The 12764-nt window shown below is 38.1% G+C and overlaps 1 protein-coding gene across 9 annotated transcripts in view; it reads right to left on the reverse strand.

Annotated features, from left to right (window-relative positions):
- The window catches only part of LOC113238117 (AT-rich interactive domain-containing protein 2-like), a 73872-nt gene that overhangs the window by 16561 nt on the left and 44547 nt on the right, over positions 1-12764 (reverse strand). For 6 of the 9 annotated variants that reach the window (XM_026474866.1, XM_026474874.1, XM_026474889.1 and 3 more), the window contains 6 exons: positions 11609-11709; positions 11115-11204; positions 5698-5790; positions 2425-2637; positions 1400-1576; positions 242-352 (listed from right to left, as the gene is read on the reverse strand). In XM_026474866.1, coding sequence (XP_026330651.1) covers positions 242-352; positions 1400-1576; positions 2425-2637; positions 5698-5790; positions 11115-11204; positions 11609-11709 — 785 coding nt within the window. The remainder of the gene's footprint in view (positions 1-241; positions 353-1399; positions 1577-2424; positions 2638-5697; positions 5791-11114; positions 11205-11608; positions 11710-12764) is intronic. The other 3 variants (XM_026474858.1, XM_026474898.1, XM_026474907.1) reach the window with 3 other exon arrangements.

Consider the following 12764-nt stretch of genomic DNA (forward strand, 5'->3'; position numbering starts at 1 on the left):
GCGTATTGTGCATGCAAGACAGAGTAAAGGATATTAAACTGCTTGGAAGGACTTCCAATCGACGGGCCGATCAAATAACCTCTATGGACTCGTCCATTGCATAATTGTACTAGAAAATTTACTAACAGAGAAAAAAGACGAGATATCGTAAGGTGATCCACGTCAGCCCCTGACAAACATACTTCATGATGACCAAGACAGGTTCAAGTATGTTAAGAAAAAGAAGAAATAGGTTACAAACCTCAACTGGTATTGGTTGTGTGACAACAGTTTCTTTCTCGCCGATCTTAGTGTTCCCTACCATCACAGGCTGCCGAGTTATGACTTGACGCATACCGGGCTGTTGGACCTTCTGTCAACATTATTAAATTATAAGTGCCAGCCATTGACATCAAGCGAATCATCATAGTTAGCCCATACACACAGCGTATTTTATACGCACCGACGACGCGCAGATGACGCGATTCAAACGCAGCGAATAAACCTTTGCACACGTTCACAAATTCAGTGGCGCCGTAAACGCGTGTCATCTGCGCGTATACGCGCCGTAGACGCACTGTGAAGATGGCAATGGATCTGCGGTGGCAGACCACTTTCTGAGCTCCGGTACTGGTCACTACATTCGGTTTGATAAAGCTAAGGTTTTAGCGCGGGAGAAGTATTTTGTGCCCCGCAAAATCCGAGAGGCTATTGAAATAAGTAGGCGACCAAATTTTAATAGAGACGGAGGCTGGAGCTTGCCACCGACTTGGAAGCCGTGTCTTCATGGCGCTCGGTATGCAGCTGCAGATGTTAGTAGTAACGACGTGGTGAGCTCTGTGTTGTGACTGTTCCCGACAACAATCCTACGGACAGCAGTAGCAAAGAAGAGTTCCAGGACGCACTGACGCAACGTATCAGCCCCCCGAATTCCCCACTGCGGACTGCGTCATCGGCGCGCGCGCAGAGAGCCGCAGCGCGCAGTGCTAGACGTGACGCGGTCGCGAACGTTGCACTCAAGCCCAGAAGAAGACCATCGATTATGGTCGAAACTAGTCGGACCGCTTCCGACTAAAATACTACGCAACTAAGTCCCGTTACTTTTATATTATAATGCGTGATAACCGCGTTAGTTTTCATAATAAAATAGCTTCGTCTTGCATTTAGTGTGATCCGCTCCGTGCTTGTCTTTGCCCTCAGCTCATTTATATTATATTGGCTTTATGACCAACGTCAACGATTTGTGGTTTGGAGCGCAATATGCTGTTTCGCACGCGGTCTGACAATTTTACTTCCAAGTTAGATGTAGTAGTAGGAAAATATAATCTAATGAATTATTAAAAGTCATGGAACAAGAGTTGTTGTGTATGATGTTTGCAATATAGTTAGTATTTTACAAATGACCCTTTATAATACTCACTGTTACGGTATTAGTTTGTATAACGCTTGTTTTGCAGTCGCTTTGAACCACAGTTGGCTGGTTGACGACGGGTTGGTTGACAACTTGGGTTCTTTGTGGTTGCTGAACTACTCTATGCACCCCGGGTTTGATTGGTGTATTCACTATAATCTGTTGGTTGTTCGATACTGCGATTATCTAGAAGCAAATACATAGGTATATTGGGCGGAATGTTGCGTCTCAACCGGCTTTGTTTCTTCTCTTAGTTTTCGTTTTTTACAGTTCAGATATGGAGATTTCATTACGTTGAAATCATAATTACATAATGATTATTTAGTACATTATTGCAGAAGCCGGGAAGTAAGGGATTGCTGGACGAGTATGAATTACAAGGACGAGGCCTTGTATATACGAGTCAAGCAATTCCCGTTCCCGCTGAAGCTTGTATAGATTTTTCTCAAACAATGCTAGGAAATAATAACAGACTAAAGAGAGGAAGATGTGTGAAGAACATAATAGAAAAAGTAAAAAAATATTAACTAACATTAAACACTATACAATATAATTTGCTAAAAGAAAATGTTATTGTTTTTCCTGGCACATTAATAGTAGTCTGCTGGACTTCTGATGATGTGTTTGAGTTAATCTATTCCTATATTTTCGTTATTGCTCTTCGCACTAGCACTCATTTTTGCGACCAAAATACAAACACGACAAAACAAATGAGTACCAAAACACTGTAGTCTAAATGTTACCGCCATTTTCTTTTTTTTTAATTCTCGCAGTTATGAACATCGGGCAGTTGGCTGTATGAGTTTTATTTTGCCTGTTTACATAGTTCATTATTAGCAGGTAGATTTAAAAGTTTAGAGAAGAGGACAGTAATGGATTTTCTATACTTACTTTGCAGGCCTTGGCAGGGAAAAAGTCGCATGGTCCATAAATGACAAACTATCCGTATTCGTTTTTTGAACGTAATGCAAACATTTCCAAGAATGTTTGAGAAAACCTTATTGTTTGATGATAAATATGACAATAAAACTTACCTGTTGATTTCCTTGTAACAACGGTTGGCTGGCCTGGATAACCTGCTGGTTACCAGCTACAATTTGATTGGTCGTTGTAGAGATCAAAGCGGGTGGTTGTTTCTGTGTAACCACAATCTGCTGCGTTGGGGGTTGGTTGATTATCTGCGCCTTGTGTGGTTGTGGTTGCGTGGTTATTATTGGTTGTTGACTTTGCGTTATTTGCGGTGCGTTCTATAAAACACATTTGTGTTAGTATCAAATAAATTTTTAGATATCATAATGGAAATATATTCTGAACAATATACGACGCGTGCGTAATCTTATAAAGTAGTAAAACGGTCTGAATATTACAAATCAAAATGCAATAACTATTCAAATATTTGTAAAATGTAGTAGAAGAGGTGACAAAAAAACAAGCCATTTTAGGCCATCCGTACAAAGTTCTTTTTAAAACAAATTTTGTAATATGTACGTAGTACAATTGCTGATAGACTAGGTAACTAGTGTGTGTAAGTAGTGCTTTAGAGCACCTTTCACAATCAATCATCAACCCATTTATACTTCATTTATGATATGGGCACGGGTCTCCTCTTCGCCACGCTCACTCAACGTGGATCGAAGACATTACACGTTTTCCGAGGGTTGTAAACCTTCTTCGACGTGCAGATTTCATCACGTTTTCCTTCACCGAAAAGCCAAAAACATGGTAGATTTCAAATTAAATTACGCACATAAATTCCGAGAAAACAGAGGTGCGAACTCACGACCCTCTGCTTGAGAGGCAGTAGGTCAAACCATTAGGCTACCACGATTTTACCTTTTAAAGTACCTTTAAATTTGCTATTTAATTTAATTGTGAGAAAACTTGGGAATTTTTGTCACCTCATATAAATAGTTATGATCAAACAATTCTTCGATCATACGGGGATCATCTTTCACTACCTAATTTCCGTGGCAATTTTTATTTTTAAGTATTCAATTTTTTATCGTGAAATATTATTTAATAATTACACGATAATATATGTACTTAAATAATAAAAATTGCCACGGAAATTTGTTAGTGAACAACGTCTCATAAAATAAACCCTTTACCAAAAAAGCAATATCACAGTAATAAATAACTCCAGCTTTCCAAATGACAATGCCAGATAAGCCATAAGCGGCTTAGACAGAAATTTGTAATGTACAAAAATGATTTGACCTCTAGTATTCTATAGTACTATTGTAGCTTGCAAGAAACCCTTTTTCATGATACCCAGTGATGATACAAACAAGTCGTTCGCCCGGTGTCAAGCGTCACTCCTGTCCATACCAGTGCCACTCAGAACCCCAAATTGCAGATCTGAGGGGCACTGCCACTGCGCCTGTTACCCATAAGTTGACACCAGTACCCATACCTTTCAAAACCTAAACGCAGCAATGCTCACATTACTGCTTGGCAGAAATAGGTAAGGTGGCAGTTTTTTCCTGGCGAAAATCTTTCACAAGGGGCTCTACTGCTACCTCCATGAGTACTGTATATTATTACAAAATTATGACCTTGCCTGCAGTTGAAATACAGAATATTTATCAAGTCCTTAACATTTTTTTCATTTAAATTGGTTTTTTCAAACAACAAATATACAATATTTACATCCGGACATACTTTTGCATAAATTGGTCACTTTTGCATAAATTGATCACTTTTGCATGAACTTTAATTCATTTTTGTACATTACATATAGATTTTTGTGCTGGGGCAAATATCTGGCTTTGTCGATTAATTTTTCCAAAATATATAATGGATATAAACAAAACATGCCCACCAAATTACTTAATGAATTTCTTTGCGAACATTTATAAACTTAAGCAATAAAAATAATTATTATTAAAATTAATTAATTACAAAACAGGCCCTGTTTCTGTGTTTTTTTCTTTTTTTATTAATCAAAAAAACTAATTCAGCCAATCGATGGCACTTGACAGCTTAATTCGGTAGACATCGAATTTTTACATTTTTAGAGTTATTAGGTTTTATCTATTGCTATATTATATTGGAAACGAGTTTTTTCTTTTTCTTTTTTCATTTTTCGTTTGTTTTTCGTAATGGAACTTGGCCGTGATCATGCGACCTGTAAGTTCCAGAACGTTGGTTCGTTTGAAAAACAAATATACGTGATTTAGATGCAAATAAATAGTTTAATTTCCAAAAGACATTTCATTTTTTTAATTAATAAAATAAAAAAAGGGACCGTTCAAAATGCAAATTTTCTACATACTTATATATCTATTACATGACATGCACAACACTCTTTTATATTGGCTCTGTATTCACGAAAAAGCGTATTTTAACATTTTTGTTCTAGAAACAAAGTGTCATTTTGTAAATGACATACTTAACACAATGGCACATTTTTTTCGATTTAGTCGTTATAGTCGAGTAATTTCAAACCTCACAGAGCCAATAACGTTTTCTAACATGATTTTTTATGTATCTCTAAAAAAGTAACTTAGTTACGGTAAGCGTAGCAAATACTGCCGATGTACTCATTTTTAACACACGAACAATGAATTAGAGCCGTTCACAAAAAAATATTCTCATGTAACAATTTAGTCAGTATCAGTTGTGCCATTAATAATGATACAGAATCTAGCGCAACTCAAGCTTGACACTTAAGTTTTAAATACAACTCTATGCCGCTTTCGATAAGAACGGTCCAAAGTACAAAGTGTGAAGCGTGCCGTACTCTTGACTGTACAAGTGGTTTTTGTTTTATATCAAGTGACCGGACGAACAAGTCGTGCGCCTGATGGTAAGCTACACGCCTGTCCATAACAGTTGCAATGCCACTCAGAGCTTTAAATCGCAAAGATCTAAGAGGCACTGCCACTGCGCCCGTCACCCTGCGACAAAAGTTGACAAGTCTCATGTGCCCGTAATTTCACCGGCACCCTTACCCATCAAAACCGGAACACAGTAACGCTGACATTATTGCTTGGCGGCAGAAATAGGTAAGGTGACAGTACTTCCCTGGACAAACTCTTTCAAAGGAGCTCTACTGCTCCTTAAATATATTATGTAAATAATTACTAATTATCACTTTATTTAATGGTGATTGAAAACATCGTGAAGGAACTCTAGCGAACTCGAAATATTAGCGGCCCCAATTTATTGCTCGCGTGTGTATAAAGGATTACGAGTACATTGTAAATGTACCTTTATAATTAAGGCGCATAACAGTCATTACATTATAAAACAATCTACATAAGCCGTATAATTATTGTGCATCTCGAATAAAGTGTTTTGTGAACCTGTGCTATTTGCGTTTTGACCACAGCAATGGGCTGAGTCAATGCGGGCTGGCTTACTATCACCCTCTGAGTCGATTGGATCACGCCAGAATTCTGTGCCAATAAAGTTACACACGTATACAGTGAGGAGCATAAAAAAATCCATCATAAAATTTCTTTTATTATCGACTTGCCTTTTGATGGTTCAAAGCAATGTCTGAACACCTGACATCATAAGCTATGCTTCGGATACCAGTGGTATTTCGTTATTTCGACCTCTCTACACCTCTTAGGCCCGGCGCCCATTGGCGAGACGGTATAGTAGGAATCTCTCAGCATCCCTACATGAAAGAGCCCCCTGACAACAATGACGGTATCCTCAGACATGCCAAAGCATACAGTTGAGACATCCTGTAAGCGCCTAGCCTCCATTCAGATCAGCCGCAACGTTGCAAACTGGTTTATTACCAGTTACTCGCAGAAGTACTTACTGAAGAAGAACATTATTTTCCAAAAAGAAGATTTAGGGTTACGGAAGCCTACCAAAGCATCCCGAAGACTGCCAAGGCATTCATTCCGAGGCTACATAAACTTTTTGCAGTTACAACCATTATTACTAAAATTCTAACTATAACTTCAGAACATTAAGGTATATCACCGTCACCTAAAAATCCCCTGTCATGCCGTCTCGTCAATGGGCGCCAGGCCTTAGTCGAACTGACAAATGCTATTGGTAGCAAAATGGGCCTTATTGCAAGACCTCATCGAAAACTAATTGTCGCACAAAATATTTCTGTATCCAGAACGTAAGACCATGGAGCATGTAATTAAAAACCAATAATAAGGTACCTGCAGATTGACATAAAGGAGTCACCACACTTATTAATTCGGAATCAGCTTAAGGCGGTTAGATAAACCTATATATCGTAAGACTCTCTTCTCGTCGTCAATTGTATTTTTCACTCTTACATGGATCTAAAGCATCAATATACGATACATTTATTAGTAATCAACTGTTTAACATATATTTAGTTATTTTTCATCACATTTTGGACATAATAATATAATTCAAGTATATTTATTAAGATTATTTACTTTTTGTTTTTGTCTTTTCTTTTTTTCAAACATGTTATTTTATCCAATTACGAGGAATGAATTATAAATTAAATTGTATCAGCTTGACTTTACAATTGTTTTATATTACTTGTAACATATTTCATAATTGTAAATAAATAATTAATTAGCATATGAAATTAATAATTAATTAAGCTGTTGTAGTCCCTTACAGGATTCATGTGTTGGAATCTTTTATTCCATTTTATATAACACTTTTGTCAATTCACATGAATAAATGAATTATGAATTAAAGCTATTTCTGATCCATTCAAGCCCATTCAGAGTTATTAAGTGTGGTGCCTCTCTTAATAATCGTTGTCATATCGTGACCTAGCCTCACTTTCACCAGTCCTACAATGTTACATGACATTGTATCAGTAACACTCGAAAGCTTATCGCGATTTGTAAAAGTCTTTAAACAGTCATTACTGGGGCACGATTGTATATAAACTTTGTTAAAATGTAAAGTAGGAGACAATGACCAGATGAGCTATTTGAAGAGAGGTGGTCATCGTCCTCACAGAGAACCTTGTTTAGTCCTCAACACTTCCATGTCACAGTGCAAAAAAGAACCCATTAAGAGCGAGCCCCTTGTGACGATGCGGCCACTTTTCATCATCACCCCACCTTTTTATCACCCTTTTCTGAGAAAAGGGTGACAAAATTCCTGGCTAATTTCTGTTCACTTACTTTTGAAATTTTGAATCGTTCTCTAGTTCTTTTTTTTCGTAATTCCCACTTTGCTACGTTCCATCGTCACTCCCATCAAAATTATCGAGGAGAAAAGACGTGGCCTTGAATCATGTAAACCTATCTGCCTGTCTCTTTTTTCTTCTCCTTTTCCTTCACAGTTTCCCTACTTTGTTATCTATTCCTTCTACAATAAAATCATGCGAACAGAATTATCCACGTTATTATCCAACGTCTTAGGTACACTAACGTCGTCCTCAACGCGATATTCAATCATCCGATAATGGACACTTCGAACACAACATTTAAACGGCACTTACACGCATGAGTATGCGTGTGCGCCATTGAACAAGCTCATGTGTAACATATAGTTAGATTATCATCTACACAAAGTTTTAGTATACCCTTTTAAATAAGCTTAACTATGAATAGAATGTAAGTAAATTTCTAAATGTATTAAGTAACATAAACTGGTGATTAACGGACCTTAAAGTGAATATATAAACCATATTAATACATTAAATTGGAAATATTAAAATAAAAATTGAGAATGAACTTATTAACATATTGAATTATTCGAAGTGTTTGGTAAAAGATACAGCATAATTTTGTCGGTTATTTGCCATTTTAAGCCGAATAGAAAATATGGAAAAAAAATCCTATCAACGTCGATGGAAAGAGACATCTTGACTAATATTGTAGGTTGTATGAATACGTGAATTTTTAATCATTTTCCATCAGACTTTTTTGCCTGTATGTTTGTAAACACTTACATACAGACAAAGTCGGCCGTCACGTCCTAAATTACGTCCACGGGTGTTTTAAAATTTAATTACACGATAAGATTAACCAAAAAGTTGTGCGTTTGACTTCAGTCTCACCTGATGTAAAGTTATCATGAGGTCGACGATATATTATGCACACCTAAATAAAGCCAATTCACTCTGGCCTTGAAAAGGTCCGAGTTATAGCTTCGGGGAATAAGTCCGCAGGTAGGGAATTCATAAAACAATCGTCTCATAACAATTTGTGTATCTTTTAACAAACACTTCAAGAAATTTCATGCAAAATATCGGTATCATACTATAATAAGACAAGTTGGGTTATATGTGCACGCCCACCGCGCTCCTTGTAGGGATGTACATTCGCAAAATCTCGCAGTGCACTCACGTTGCATAGCGCGTGTCGTCTCACGAGCCATTCATGTTTTTTTTTTATAATTATGAACGGGGGAGTTCGTTGCGTAGCATGGAGGGGCCCGAGATGGAAGGCTCGTCTGGTGTTCGGCGAGCCTTACATTTGGAGTCGGGGGACCGTAGTGTCTCTCTTCTTGGGGAGGGGCTGCGCTGGGCGCGGCCAGCCGCTGGTGGAGGCGCGGACGAGCGATAGCACACCCATACCTCCACCTGCCGCGGAGAGGAGGAACACCCCGGGGGTTTAATGCGGTCAGGCTACTGCCCTTCAGAGTTCAGCCCAGTCCCAGATAACCTCGGCTCTGCCCCCATAGGGTAGGGGCATCTATAAGCAAATTCCCTAGGGTAATATAAAACAATGTGTGCACGCCCACCGCGCTCCTTGTGCGGATGCATACTCCCGTAATCTCGCAGTGCACTCACGTTGCATAGCGCGAGTTGTTGTTTTTTTATTAAATTTATCCAATGAAAGGGTTGGGAAAGCAGACACTGGAAGCATTCATTCGGTTTTCGAATTCTGAAATGTTAAACATCTCATTTCTATTTCACAATCATTGTCCAGTAATCGAAATATCAATCCACTATAGTACTGCATTTAACAAAGATTGTTTCAATATAGCTCTACCATACTATAATGAACACCTTTTATTATATTATTTTTACACCGTATAGTTTCAACTAAAATAATAATGTGACTCCCTACGCTCCAAGCGAAGTGTAGGTATTGATGCGCCAAACAAAAATGTGGGTGTTGCCCTACTTGGTCTTATTATACTATGATAGTATCCACCATTTTTTTTCACAACGAACATTGCAAAATGATTACCATGAAATGTTATGCTATGGATTGTAGAGCATCACATAAGCGTCATTTGAGAGGTGGCGAACAGCTATCGACATTGTTGGTTGGGTAGCTGTTCCGCTATGCAGCGAGGTAAGTCTCAGAGCATTGCAATTTATATCTTATTTCAATTGAAATAACATATATTGACAAAATTTAATGTGTTTACACGTCTACCGATTTGCGCTGCTTCTTGCTCTTTTATATATTTACGATACGCTCCGTACAACGTGTAAGCATTGAAGCGCCGAACAGGTGGCAGTTGCGGTCTTTTATTGCTGGTCATACTAGCATATCATACTGACATGACCAATAAAAGTTGTTTGTATTGGTGGTCATATTTAGTCAGCACTAACACCCTGTAGGCAAATGTGCTTGACTTAAACAATAAAGAACAATTTCACTCAAAATATAAAACAAAGGGTATATTTAATTTATCAAAAAGAATCCCACATCTTTTTGCGTAATTGGCTGGCCACAAGTGTGATTCTTTTATTATGTGGTTACCCTGAAAGAGTGAGACATTGTTTGAATTAATGGTTTCTATCACCTACTCAAATGCAAAACATTGAAAAATTTTTCAACTCATTTTTTTTAAAGCCTCACACTACGGAGACCCTGTATCACGGGTGCCACAGACGCACATATAGACAACCACAAATCACACCCAAACTCACGAAAGAAATAAATGTAAGCCATACATATTTCTCCCGACCCGTCAATACGGATAACGTAACGGATCCTCTACACTTTTCGCTTCTAAATTTACAACAGTTCCATAGATTCTATAACACCATTCTTATAAAATTGTCTGTCACTGAACAGCAATACCGTTCTACCTTTGTGATTTATAAATTTATTTTATCTTACAGGGTTTTAATACTGACCAAATATGACCACCAATACAAACAATTCTTATTGGACATATCAGTATGACATGTCAGTATGTTACGTAGTGTACGTTGTACTACATATAAATTCGAACAACATGTCATGTCATCGCCTTATTTTCTCAAACTCGTGTCTTAAAGCACAAAGTTACTGAAATGCAAAAATGGATTGTATATACAAATTTTGTAGGCCGATTTTACATCACATTTCCTTCATTTTCACACACTGGTTTTTACCTATTCTTATAGTAATGCATCCAAATCGACACCCTTGATAAGAACTTTAAAATAAATAGAAAGATTTGTCATCTCCTGAATAATCACTCTTTAGAAGATACGAGTTTGAGAAAGTAAGGCATCGATATGAGTCTTATTATACAATGATTTAAAGTTCATTTTTGACATTCGAATATTGCGTGTGAACAAAAGTGATGTAATGCTGATAGAAGAATGAGAATGTTGCCTTCTCTTAGACATCGCTAATGTGATGAGACACTACAACCTTAGTAGACTATGTGAAGCAAGGCAGATTTATGTAGGACAAAAAAACAAAGTGACAAATACAAAATGAGATTATTAGAAATGTGTTCTAAGAAGCGCTAGTGATGTTAATAGTTTAACATGAACAAATACCCTTATAAAAAAAAATATTAATCCACTATGTTAGTGAATGGGAAGCGTTGGAAGCTTCTATTACTAGTTTTTAACCTGTATAATTTGCTGTTGAGTAATCGCCTCTGTGGCCTGGGTGATAAGACTGTTAAGCGTCGCCTCGTCCAAACCGCCTGGGTTGTTCACCTTTTATAACATTTACAATATTGATACCAATGAGCCGTTTTATCTGACATTTTCGTTCACTGCTTAAACACAATTAGGATGCACATTGCATAACATCGGTATCTGGCTGCGGTCCCTGATTATGTTTTCCTTCACAACTTAACTTTAAAAGTTTTAGTCAAAGTCAATTGAAAATCTTTTTCATTTTTTTATTAAGGGTTATACTTAGCAGCACGCACGCACAGCACACGTGCGACTGTCATTTTATATGGGGTATCGACAGTACACTTCAGCATCAAATGGGGTTCAACCCTTAGTTCAGTAGATCACTTCGCAAAGTATGGGGGTAATATGAGGCCTTCTATTAAATACTTTTTTCCAACATGGCCGACATTGGAGTGTATATAATAAAATGGAATACATACCGTAAGTGTCAGAGGGCCTCCTCCAGTAGGTCCTTGTACTATGATAATGGTTTTTTGCATCATATTACCGGGTATATTTTGCGTTATGTAGCTCAGCCCGCCTGAGAAACAAAACAAAGATTACATTTTTTTTATATAATACCAATTGTAAATGTAAACAAAACATGTAAATAAAAAGACGATATATTATTTAACTGCCTCTGTGGTCGAACGGTTACCATGCTGCTCTGCCACTCAGGGGTCTCAGGTTCGATTCCTGGGCCGGAATGCCACTCAGAGCTGTAAATCGCAAGGATCTTATGGGTACCGCCACTGCGCCCGTCACCGTGAGACGTAAGTTGACAAGTCCCATGTGCCTGTAATTTCACCGGCACCCTTACCCTTCAAAACCGGAACACAGTAATGCTGACATTATTGCTTGGCGGCAGAAATAGGCAAAGTGGCAGTACTTACCTGGACGAACTCTTTCACAGGGAGCTCTACTGCTACTAAAAGGTGTAATTTGTGGTTGTCTATGTGTGTGGCCATGGCACCCGCGCTACAGGGTTTCCTGAGTTATAAGGTTTCGCGGGGCTATCAGTGTGTGCGTTATGCATATATTACATCGTAATAAGATCTTAAGAAATAACAATCTTTTAAGTTTTAGGCGAATTAGAGCCGAATTCGATGCGTTGACAAACGTACACATATTTATTTTTTGTTTATTATGGATAGCTTTCGGAAAGCTGAAAGATGTCTTTTGGTCAAAAAAGATACCACAGTATCTGAAGACCCGTCTCTTCAACCAGTGTGTCCTATCAACAATGAAACATGGACGCTTACTAAAAATTGTGAACTGAATACGAGTAGCACAAATGGCCTTGGAGACCGCCATGCTAGGTATCACACTCCTCGATACAATTCACAGGGCAATCCCACGTCTGACGAAAATTCAAGACGTTGGGGCATTGTGTTAGACGTTGTGATTGAGACCTTAAGTGAAATTGGGCAGGACGTCTGATGAGGCGTGGTGGTAGCCCCTGGAAGTAGAAGTCGCAGGCAAAACCTGGACCAGAAACGCACTGAACTGGAAAGTTTGGCAGGATCTAAACCCAGCAGCGGATAATACAAGGCAGAAAATTATGATGTTGTGAGTGAATTTCATTAATGTAGTCTC

The sequence above is a fragment of the Hyposmocoma kahamanoa genome, unplaced genomic scaffold (genome assembly GCF_003589595.1).
Source record: "Hyposmocoma kahamanoa isolate Upper Pololo Valley unplaced genomic scaffold, ASM358959v1 103, whole genome shotgun sequence".
Taxonomy (NCBI): Eukaryota; Metazoa; Arthropoda; class Insecta; order Lepidoptera; family Cosmopterigidae; genus Hyposmocoma; species Hyposmocoma kahamanoa.